Below are 12,076 nucleotides of genomic sequence, written 5' to 3'. Positions count from 1 at the left end.
TCACGATTTTCCACACGTGTTATCATCATCATTTATCACTACCCCGAAGCATATCACTGTGACAAACTGTGGTGTTCTGATCTATTCGGGTATCACATACAGGGACTGTAAATCAAAACATAAGAAAGGCAGAAAAATAGTGGAGCTTTTCTCCTTCCATTCAGTCTTAAGGAAAGACAACTGTGCACCTAGGTGTACACGAGAGGACAGTAAATGTAGGAGACAGGGAGAGAGAACAATCGAGGAAGCGAGAGAAAATCAACAAGTATGCGAGTGAATGAGGGAGCGAGTGAAAGAACGGCACCTGTGTGAGTAGGTAAATAAGCACTGATGGAAAGGTGCGAGTGAACAAACGAACAGCCGAGTGAAAGGGCCAAAGCTGGAAAGCTTATGTACCGAGGAACGAGGGAAAAAGACAGGCTACCGTGGAGAAGGAAGGAAAGGAACGGGTCCTGGAAGTCGTCTGGCACGTAAGCACTTGCCGAGGAAGACGTGGCGTCCTCTACCGAGCCAGGTAGAATTGACTATCCGGTATCTCATTTAAATACCTGTTCTTTACCGTTCACCGGCTTTCTCGTATTCGCGCGTCTGTATGCCCGAGCATACAAACGACCTCGTCTACCTGATACCCTGGGCTACACCTGCCGAAATTTCACCAACACCGCGGAACGTTCACTGAATGCTCTGCCGTCTGTGTGACGAAGGTGACGCGAGCGCGTACATGAATGGCTCCGTGAATGAAAAACGACCTAACAATAAATTCACAGACTCGCGAATTTTCTCTTTGCATCGCGGAAATGATCGGATGTAGACACGAGTTGCGCAACTCGATTCTCTTTTCTTTTTGCTTCCGTTTCATCGCGTTAGCTGTAAGCGTTACAAACGACCGTGTAATTATTTCTACGGGAAAGCAGAACGGGTATAATTCTTGATAGAAGATGTTTGTATTTCATCAACGATGAATTGCACTGGTAACTCTTATTTTTTGCAATAAGAGAAAATTCTGATCATACATTACTGATACTTCTGTTTAAATATGCGTAAAATTTAATTAGAGTGGTACGATTACCGATGTTAAAGTACATTGGACAAGATAGCTGTAAAGTAATCAAGGATAAAGTGCTCTTTGCTAGAAAAATCAGTAAATTTATTCTACCTCAGGATTTACTCGTCTTTATTGCATGTAGTACCTGAACAGGTGGCTGCATGAGAAGTCCATGTGCTGTCGGCAACCCTGTCGACGGCGATCTCAACATGAGATGAAAAAGAAGAAGCGTTCGAGGCTAGGATCAGGCTGACGCGATGAAACTACAACCTGTTCAGAGAACCTGAAGAATCGGTCTGGGAATTATAGGTTGTAAGGTCTGAAATAAAAATGTTAAATAATAGGAACTATAAATACAATTAATGAGTGATCAGTACCTCGATTCATTTTTCTATAATTACTTAATAGTTACCGATAGCATTTCCTTCGATAGTGCTCTGAACTAATTTATGTAATATCCGAGCCTTTAACAGTATTTGAATTTCACTCCCAATGGATGCTCGATAAGTTACAGCAATTATCGATGCTACTCTGGACTATTTAAGCTAATTTCTGCGATGTCTGACCTTTCAGTATCACGTTCATACAATCACCAACTATATTGAACTTGTATATTAGTCTCATTTAGGGAGACCTTCAAGTACTTCCCTCACACACTGTTACGGGTTCAATACCTTTAATCTTATTTACCGAGAGCTACGTGGTGTAATGGGCAAGGTCCACGTCTATCGACGTCTAATCTCGTTTATTATTGTTATACTAACTTTGTAGACTGAAACACCGCTTGTTTTAATAATAGTTCATTTACCTTGCGAGACTGATCGATACTTTCTCATCGTCGGATAAATTTCAGCACGTTCGCTTCATTTTTTATTCAACAAAAATCGATTTCGTTTCTCCTTGCACAAGCATCGTGCATAGAATTTCATCTGTGTCCTATAAGTTTACGAATTTCTTATACTTTTAGAGACCTCTGTTCCTAACGAATTTATCTTCCTGCTTGCTCGTATCACCGGATAAGTAATAGTCGCCTGAGAGCAAAAGAATCTCAGGCTAATTCACTCCGATTTACCATAAATCGACACGGATCTCTTTATTCAAATGAGTAGAAATCGATTTTGGAACTATCGCTTTTTAAGCAGGAAATGTTCATTGAAAATGAAGATGATTCCGAGCGTCGTTGTAGCATGGAGAGCTGGTTTCCTACCCTCCCTACGTATCGACAGTCGATATTCAACCCCTGCTCGCGAATTTCCATCCTTAATTTACCATTTGTCGCATGACGACACTCAAATGTCCAAATGCAAGATTTTCTTATAGCAGAAAAATATGAAATTTAAATTCTGAATCATAGATTGAATCAGCGGAGAGCCGTCTTCGTGATTCGAGGGTTGAATCACGGTTTCGTGGATTCCCTGTTGTCGGCATCGATCGGTTAATCGCACACAGCGTCCGATGTTTCTTTTACTCCTTATTATTTGGCCTTATTTTCCACATACCTCACCCGGTAAACCAGTTGGTTACTGTTCGCCTTTCTTTCCATGCCGTGAAACCTGTACTCTGCATACCACTTACCGCGGTATGCGATTGAATAAGCGACTTTATAAACAGTTAAAATAACAAGCTACGTGTCTAGAAAAACACGATACACTCTTGGGAATTCTTTTTTTTTTTCTTATCTTGTCGCTATCGTGATCACGTGCAATACTGTCTGAATCGTAGTTCAATGGGAGACACGTGTATTTATTTATTTACTTTGTGCGTAGATATTAACTCCTTGACAGTTGCATATTTTATAGGATGAATGGCTTTTGTATGGAAGGATTATGAATTATATATTCTCTTTTTTTTCATATGATGTATATACATGGTGCGTTTTTCGATCTGAAATTAAATTACATTCTCCTGTGATCAGCTTTTAATTAATTATCAAATAATCAAATGTCTACAAGCAAATTTGCATCTATTAACATTTTTCTGCGTTCTTTAACGAGCAACCAATAAGTATATTTTGGTATGTCATAAAGTAAGCGTAACATAAATTCAAACAGGGCAAAAAACTCAGATTTAAGATTATATTTCCTCCTTCAAACAACTTTCACGCGAACACAACTCGTTCGTACTTTCAACGTGTTGGCACAATCGCGGTTGTACATTCGATTCGAATGTACTGCAAACCTCGGTCAAATTAGACGCTTATTGCAAGCAGGTTTCACCGTAGCTTTCAGTTTAACTGGAATTTATTTCAAAAGTTATACGCGAAAGGATGGGAGTAATGATTTGACTTTGAAGCTAATTTTCACATTTTTAGAAGAAAATGACGTGTAAATGAAGAACACAGATATTATCGTGGATCACTGTATAAACCCACAAATGCAAGTTCTAATTGATGAGGATGAACTTTAAATGCTTCCTTATGAGTAGAAAGAAAATAAATGATTACTCTGTAATGAGCATGAAGTATTACTTCAACAAGGAAATGCAAGTATTGAGATATTCCTGTGAAAAGAAGGAAAAATCGTGATTGGAATCTGTGCCATATCGAGGATCGTGTCGTGCACCAGCTTCGATGTATTGACCTTGCGTGGGACGTGTTGGGGAGTAGAACAGGTTCCGTTACACCTTCCAGCTTCGAGAATTCCATCGGGTTTTGTTTGCTTCTATACGTCCATTTTTTTTTCTTTTTCATTTTAAGGGTGAGGTGCTTCGCGCTGACGACCTCTGGGTTGCTGGATGCAGCTTCTCGACGGGTTGTGTACAGCGCAAAACGGGAAAAGAAATTCCGGATACCTGAAGATGACACTTGTCCATATCAGTGACACTTCCATTACCGGTCAGAAATTTGGGGTCACATTATTCACTGTTTCACCAAGTGAATTCTAACGTATTTAATCATTAATTACATTAACGATAATCTTTTCATTTGGTTATTCATAATTACGTGCATTCGGTGCAACGTACTGCATGCCTCGGGCAAATGCAACTGCATAAGATTAATAATTTCATATAGAAAATTGAAGGAAAGAAACAAAATTCATTAAAAAATAAAATAAAGGTATCCTTTTGTAATTATTATTATACAACATATTGCTTTTGAGTTTTAATCCACTATTGTGACAATGGACGAATGAAAAACGGGAAGGATAATGAAAGTTAACGAGCATTGTTCGTTTCGTTTTATGACTTCCAAACTACAATTCTCCGGGGAAGTCTCTTTTACGCTGCATTAATTAAAGTACTGATTACCTTTATTACACGGTCACTCCATTTATTAGTTACAATATTTGAAATTTACCTTTTTACCTGAATATCAAACGAATTCATTGGAAGTCAAATTTAGAGGGTCGCTCTGGGATTACCTTTTCCATAGTACAGAACTGTAAAAATTAGATTGTTCTAAATTTATGCGGGTAATTCTCTTTCTCTGGATAGGAACCAAACATTCATGGGATCTGATTTGCCCTTCATGGTCACGGGTCCCCTGTATTCCAGCAGAAATTGTGGATCCTGGTTCTCAGGCATGCACAGATACCTGCAATAAATAAATAAAATATTTAGTATTTAAACATACTTTTATCGCTAATACTCAAACAGATAATATTAAATTGTTTCTAATAAAACTTTCCTTCACATTTATAACGGTAACGTGATCTACTTGTACAAATCCAATTATACAAGTTAATTTGTATAAATTACACGAACATGTAAATCTAACTTGTTCTGAACGTGAACCTGTTTACACCGAGAGTACATCTACAGAGAAAATATGCCACGCATCTCGTTAACACAACCGCTAGATATCTCTTAATTTATTGCCACAGGTATACAGTAAATTACTCTTAAATGCTAAAAATCTCTAATCATCTAACGTTCTACGGGAACATTTGCACACGGTTAGACGGGGTTGACATTTTTATCAGAGTCTGGCAAAACTAGCTGACCACGAAGGGGACGATGCAAAGAAGCCCTTGAAATACTTATTTAACAGCTAATCGAATTAGCCTTCTCTCGTTTCCTGCTTGTTCCTCGAGTCAGCTATCATTTGGAGGTGAACAATGGTCGCGATACTTTGTTAGTTCTTTTGCAAACGATTGTTCTTGACACCGAATCAGTGCATGTCTACCGTCAAGTTTTTCTATCCAGTTGGGAAAGAACATGGAGGTGTTGATAGATTGTTACTTCGACAAACTGTTCGCTGAAATGGAGCGCAGTTGTTTAGCTTCTCGGTATAAACGTCGTGAAATGGTCGGTTACTTTTCAGACGTGATAAACAGCTGCGCCGAAGGTAATAATTAGACTGCAAACGTATATGCAAATACGTGTTTTTATCAAATATTTCCCAGATGATTCACGATATTCTTTTAATTCGCACATCTTGCGCATAACATACCAAATCCATATAGCGTAGGATATTATTCTGAAACGAAATTTTCGAAAATAAGTAATATACCGTATCGTTAACGGGATTTTGGGAGATCGAGTCGAATAATCTCACGTTGACGGTTTTATTTCCGATTCACTGATCGTCAGGTTCGTCCAATGATCCGCTAAGAAACTGTACGGCGTGACCATGAAAGTGACTCTATCGACAATGGCGGAAAGAAAGTGATCCCGTGTAATTTTAGACCCGGGAGAAACTTGTGCATCGCTTCTATATGATTTTACTTTCTTCGAAAAATTATGCAAAGCAGCGAATCGAAGCGACGCGATCGAAGTCACTCGTTCGTGAAGAGAAAAAATATATCGCTTGAGTTACCCATTTGTTATTTTAAGAAGTATACTCTAATATAATGATTCCCGCAATTTTCAGCGGAGAACCTCGACAAGCAGGACGTCTGCGAGAGGATAGTGATGTCCGCTCTTCGCTACCACAATATCGCCATGATGGAGAACGGCTACGTCTGCATGCTAGGTAAATTCCACAACGTCCTCTACGTAGCCGCGAAACTGTGTTTCGACTGGAACTTGAACAACAACGAGATCGTCGCGCGTCTGCTCAACGACATATTCTACTGCGAGAAGACGTTCGAGCGGATTTTCGTGGGCGCGATCTTCGGCATACGGGTGACGCATTTCCTGTCCGGATGGAAGAGCGACTTCGAGGATCGCGAGGAGAACATCCGCGCGTTGGTGTACTTCCTGAATCATGCCGCCCTCGGACGTCTCGAGTATCGGTGCGAGTCGTCGCCCATGAAGAGACGATTCATCGACGTTCCCATGGAATCGTACGGGCAAGCGTTGCCCTTGAGAGTGGCCATTCAACACGGTGCCCCGGATATTCTTTTGATCATGCTCCGTTACGGGGCCTCGGTCGAGTCCGACAATCTGGCGCCCTCCCCTCTGGAGATGCTGCTCACCAAGCTGAACGAATACGAGGCACAACCGGGCCAGGATGAGACAGCGTACCCGGAACAGCTGTTGCTCTGTCTCAGGCTGGTCCTGAGAACCGTGACAACGGCCTTCGTCAAAACGCCCAGTCACATAGCTGACCAAAGCGGCGTTCTGAGCATCTCCCTCTACGAACAGTATCCAGCTTTGGTGGAACAGAAGCTGGTACCACCCGAAAGAAGCGGATTGAGCCCGCCCGAACTGAGACACCTGTGTCGTTGCCGTATTCGAGAGACTCTGTTCGAAAACTGGAATCTCCCACACGGGATCCACCAATTACAGCTTCCCGAATCGTTGAGAAACTACCTGGATCTTCTGTACGATTAGCGGTTATCGATATACTATCTGAGGAATGTTTCAGAGAAACTGAGATTCGTTGCTTGGAATACGGAAATTTTTGGGTCATCGAGAGATTCTTTCGAGGTTTACTTGAAGATGAGGTCGTCGATGTTATTTGTGTGTAAAATATGGAGATTTTAAGTTTGCCACTTTTGGAAGTATTGGTTAAATTTTTTACAAATCAAGGTTTTATATTGTTGTATTATTTGAGCATTAGCTCTTGGGAAATGAATATTTGACGACGATAAAAGGTAATCGAAAGAAAGCAGAAGAATAAAGTGCCTTAAATTATGTACAATAATTAACTTTTATGTTAATTCTATCATTTTAAAACTTTTCAATGAAATGTAAGGAACTTTTAAAGGTGTAGGTATTTGGAACGCTTACGAACTTTGGCAAAGATATAATCGATTACATGATCCAAGGGAATCTATTGTTAGAAGAGTTTGACGCACGAATGTAAGCGTTGTCTAAAATGTTGTAAACTTTCTTATAAGTTTCAGTGCGTTTCCAGTTGGTCACATAAACCGATTAACTTCCTGATCGAACCAGAACGATCCCATAAAATAAATGACCGTGTAAACTTTGACACAGGTGTATCGAATTTTCCACTTCGTCTGATACTTTACTGGAAGTTTACGAGTGTACGATATTCACCACGATATGTAACGAGTTTCTTCAATATTAATACCGTGGTGGCAGACTTTCGAGTAGTAAAAGCAACTTGTACTACTTGTGGATTTCCATAACTTTGTATTATAATTATTTTGCGAAACGTTTCCTGCTATACTTGTTTCAGAAATAACGAAACAAGTCGAATTCGTTGATAAATTGGATTTGACGCAAAGAGGAAATAAATCGTGAAGGATGACATTATAATTCCATCGGAAGTTGTACTTTTTGTCACCGGTTATTGTGAAATACCGACGGAATTACGTGTTTTATGCAGGCAAAGAGTTGCGAATTACTCTCGAGAGAAAGCGATAAATTTCCCTTTCGATGTTTTCCTTTACGCGATTCGATATCGTTTTATAAATTGTGCAACCAGTTTAATGCGTAAATTGAAGCCAGTCAATCTCGCAACGAACAACAACGTTACAAGAGCATTAAACGCTCGGGAGTTTTGGTTGACAAGCGTGGCTGTCGTTTCAACTACCGTTTTGCATTAAATTTTATCCCCGTGCGTCCAATGAATTTCCCACGGGGATGATGGCTCGTGAGCCATTCTAGATTTTCCTAACTTCACTCGTTTAACTGAATTACCTTTCTGATAAACATTTCATTGTCACGTTATTGTCAGCTCTGACACGGTACCCTGTCGATTACTGTCAATTCGTCACGCTAATTATTCCTAATATTCCGCGTACAATTTTCGATTTATTATTTAAAGCGAATTAATTGAATTTACCTGTACGCGTCTTCGGAAACGTTTATTTTCCCAGGTTCTCCGGTGGTTTCCGTTCGGCTGGTAAGGTTCACCGTATTTCCGAATAAACAATAACGTGGCATACGGTGGCCGATGACACCAGTCACAACCTCGCCGCTATGGATTCCGATGGTGATTTTCTGCGAAACACATCAGCAAGCTCTTCTTATAAAGAGACAATGCGTATTCGTGTCACGTCGATCGCGTGAACGTTACTCGGCGGAAGCTTTCGCGAGGAAACCGGAAGAGTGCATTCCGGAAGGAGAACAAGAATCTTTTTACGGATAATCGAATACAAGAAACCCACGTGTCAATACCTCTCTCGCCACGAAACGCGATTGAAAGCCTAAGTCAACAGCTTTGAATTCGTCTCAAGATGCTTCTTATTTATTTATTCGATACGTCGAGACCAAGTTGACACTTTAACGCGAAGCTGCTGTATATTATAATAGATACTTTTGAATTAAACGATCAAATTGTATCATCGTTCTGTTTGAATAAAAATATTATGTTAGCGTATAATATTTGAACATTGAATAAAAATTTCAACGACAGAATTCACGTGTTGGTACTCGGTTGAATAACCGAGACTCAAAAAGGAGAAAGCGTTCGACCGAATAAAATAGAATAGAAAGTTGATTGATTGAATAGCTTCGTATTAAGTTTCTCCGTAAATCAATCGCCCTCGATGTTCCGAAAAATCAGAAAATTAGTCAATTCTAAAATACGAAAATACAAACTTATAAATCATAAGAAATATTATTTCTCCTACTCTGTCATACTTATCAGAAATTAACCTCGTTTGCCTACAACTGATACAAAATTTCTGAAAGGAAAACTAAGAACGTGACCTAAGTTGATATATACCTTCGTACGAGATTTGCTAAGAAAGTAAAATTGGAACTCGGCAAAGCACAGGAAAAGAATAGGGGTACTTACCACAGGCTCGCCATCGATCTGCACTTCATCTGCAGCAAGATCCATCATATCTAACGCTAGGCGAGCGATGCATCGTGCATGGCAACGACATGGTTCTGGTAATCCGCTCACGGCCATGTATTTGTCACCAACAGTTTCGACCTAGTCCGACCAAAGTGGATCAGTGCTAACAAACCTCGTAAATTCAAATATATCCGTTGTCTGTTACACACTTGCTACCGCGAATTCTACTTTAGCTCTCGAACCATCCTCTCGAGCGAGTAAGATCGATAATATTATTAAATCAGAAAGTTTCCACGATGACGTGACTAAAATGGCTGTTGTTACGAATAAACGGAGTTGCTGAAATAATAATTCAAAACTTGCTGATATAATAATTGAATCGAAAATATGAAAATGAAAATGTGATTAAAATTAAATTTAGGTAATTGTGATAATATCAGTGGTACGCCATCCAAGGGTTAATATCATACAAAGTCAGAACAATACATGGAACTTTGCAAACTCGTACTCTCAGAGAGATGTCATCGGGAGAATTATTCCGCAACGATGAAACCATTTGCACACAACGGACGTAACTATAATTTGAAAAGAAGGTCGAGTAACCCCGGTCCCGTTACGGTAGAACTAGCAAATTGCACGCTCAAATAAGCGAGTTTTCCATAGACTTAGTTATAATAAAGGAAACTTCGAAGGGGGAATAGGAAAAGAATTTCTCTTTCTCCCCGTCGTTATTATTTAAATGGGCAACCTCTTCAACAATGACAGCCCACGTTTCCTGTTCCAGCCACTGATCAATGTATTTTAAACGGCACGTTACGCGACCGAGGAACTTTCATCGCGGCACGAAAGTGCCTTTCAAAAATACAAACACACGTGAAACGTTACTCGGTGCAAGATGGACGTACCTCGCCCGGTAAACTCTCACCTTGTACACGTTGGGATTCTTCTTTGGATCGGTGAGCACGTCAAAGGCGGTGTACAGCTGATTCAGCATGTTGACGATCTTCATCGCGCCGCTGGAATCCGTGTGAGCAGCACAGTACGCACCGAAACCGACTATTCCGGAGAACAACAGGGTCACGCAATCGTACTTCTTAGCTGGAACTGGCCTGGAATGTCGGAGCTCGTTCGCCACGGAAATTGGCAGCACGGAGTAAAGCAATCTGCGGAATACCAGCAACTTTTATTTAAAATTTCTCGAATCACAACGCGAGTTATTGTAACTCGTTCGTTTCCCTCGCTATTTTAATGCATTGACAAACATGGAAGTCATCGGGCATCGGTTTAATATAATATTTTGACAGCCGTATGTTTCATGGAAATACCGAGTACCATTGCTTTCATATTTTGTAGTAATGTTTTTCTTATTATGGTTGCTTAACAATTTAAAAGGCTTATAAATGTGAGAAATGTCCATTGTAAACGTATAATGAAAAAATAGCAGACGTACTTTGCTGAATGAAACGGGGTTGAATAGTGGGTCGTAGCAATAAAGGAAATCCTCGGTACAGTATGGTTCACTTTAATCTATAAACTCGCTGTATCACAAAGTACCAGGATATTGAATGCACATTGACTTGAGAAAACTGTACGCGAGGGAGACTGAAAGGGGTCGTAAGAGTTATTAGAATTTCAAATATTGAAGATATTTCAGTCTTCTCACTCTTCTAATACGAACTCCATTACAAATGAAATTTCCGTATGAGATACTACATCGGAAACCTTTTAAAATACGAAAGGAACATTGCGTTCTATCGAAAAAAGATTAATCTCGATTCATATCTAATGTCAGTCTCTATTCAATTTTGCTTCGTGAAATTAATGACCATCTCGACCCTTCTCAATCTTCATACGTTCACCCTAATTTACAGCTCCCCCTCGACATTCATTTCCAAATTAAAGGAGAACATCCTGTTTTTACGATCATCATCATAGAATGTATTCAGCTTCTGACGATCCTAGGAACAGGCGAAGCTTGAAAAAAGCTGCTTTTGCCCTTCCACGAGATAAAAAAAAAAGTGCGATCCAATTTCCGACAAGAGAGTAGCCTGTCAAGAAAGAAGTTCATTGGACCGAAAGATAGATCCGATCCCCTCAGAATTGCGTCAGGATAAATGGCAAACGAGGCCAATGGGGATCTCCTTAATCAGAAAATTACGCGGACGGAGATCCTTACCTGTCGGTTTTCTGCTTCTCGCCGTCTAACTCGCGATACGTCTGCTGCAATTTATCGGTAAGCAGCTCCAAGTTTCTCGTTAATTTGTAATCAGCCTCGAATTGCTCCGACATCAGCACCAGATCTCTGGTGGCGTCGTGAAGAGGGATGTCGCTCAGATACAATCCTCGTCTGATCATCAAAAGCGTGAAAAAGATAAAAAATTAAATTCCCAGTTTCGTTAAAGCGTCGATCCAAGCATTAAAAAAGGATACTTAGTTTTTTTATAGTAGTTAACTATGTTATGAATAACATAATAATCGTGAGAAGTCTACTCGTTAGAAAAGAAGCTTAATTAGATTGTAAAATGCATGCAAATTTCAGGTTTCCATGGTGAAGGGATCCCTGCATAAATTCGAAGTTCCACCGTGATATAAACACGCAAGGGTTCAATGTACGAAAAGAATGAAATACAAACTGGAGTTAGGTTCTATTTAATTTTCTTCAGTGAGATGAAATTGATCGATTAAATTATTGAACTTGATTCTCGGAACAGAAAGTGACTGCTAAGATCACATCTAAACATGTATTCCTTTTGAAATTATTTTTATAGTAACTTTTGTAATTTAAAATTACCTCCGACACAAACTGATGCAAGTAAAATGTTTGTTAAAAATAGTCAGGTGACGAATATTGTTTTGCACTTCTAAGAATCGTTCGAGGATCATTAAGAGAATATTTACGACTCTCATCGGACATCATGGTTAAAAATACAGCACGA

At 39.7% G+C, this 12,076-nt stretch overlaps 2 protein-coding genes across 7 annotated transcripts in view; one reads left to right on the top strand and one right to left on the bottom strand.

Moving 5' to 3' along the window:
* Positions 1-4,206: 4,206 nt before the first annotated feature.
* The window catches only part of LOC114872649 (guanylate cyclase soluble subunit beta-1), a 67,241-nt gene continuing 59,371 nt past the window's right edge, over positions 4,207-12,076 (bottom strand). For 4 of the 5 annotated variants that reach the window (XM_029180411.2, XM_029180330.2, XM_029180105.2 and 1 more), the window contains 5 exons: positions 11,317-11,487; positions 10,066-10,303; positions 9,138-9,278; positions 8,181-8,338; positions 4,276-4,577 (listed from right to left, as the gene is read on the bottom strand). In XM_029180411.2, the coding sequence (XP_029036244.2) occupies positions 4,448-4,577; positions 8,181-8,338; positions 9,138-9,278; positions 10,066-10,303; positions 11,317-11,487 (838 nt within the window). In that variant the 3' untranslated portion in view covers positions 4,276-4,447. The other variant, XR_003788810.2, reaches the window with a different exon arrangement.
* LOC114872837 lies at positions 4,614-8,174 on the top strand. Of its 2 annotated transcripts, none has more exons than XM_029180552.2 (2): positions 4,614-5,330; positions 5,856-8,174. In XM_029180552.2, the coding sequence occupies exons 1-2, from the start codon at positions 5,201-5,203 to the stop codon at positions 6,758-6,760; spliced, it is 1,035 nt and encodes a 344-aa protein (XP_029036385.2). In that variant the 5' UTR covers positions 4,614-5,200; the 3' UTR covers positions 6,761-8,174. The 2 variants fall into 2 exon arrangements, with proteins under 2 accessions (XP_029036385.2, XP_029036465.2); XM_029180632.2 differs by having other exon boundaries at positions 5,313-5,350.

The sequence above is a fragment of the Osmia bicornis genome, chromosome 4 (assembly GCF_907164935.1).
Source record: "Osmia bicornis bicornis chromosome 4, iOsmBic2.1, whole genome shotgun sequence".
Lineage (NCBI taxonomy): Eukaryota > Metazoa > Arthropoda > Insecta > Hymenoptera > Megachilidae > Osmia > Osmia bicornis.
This window is presented reverse-complemented; position numbering and strand designations above follow the sequence as displayed.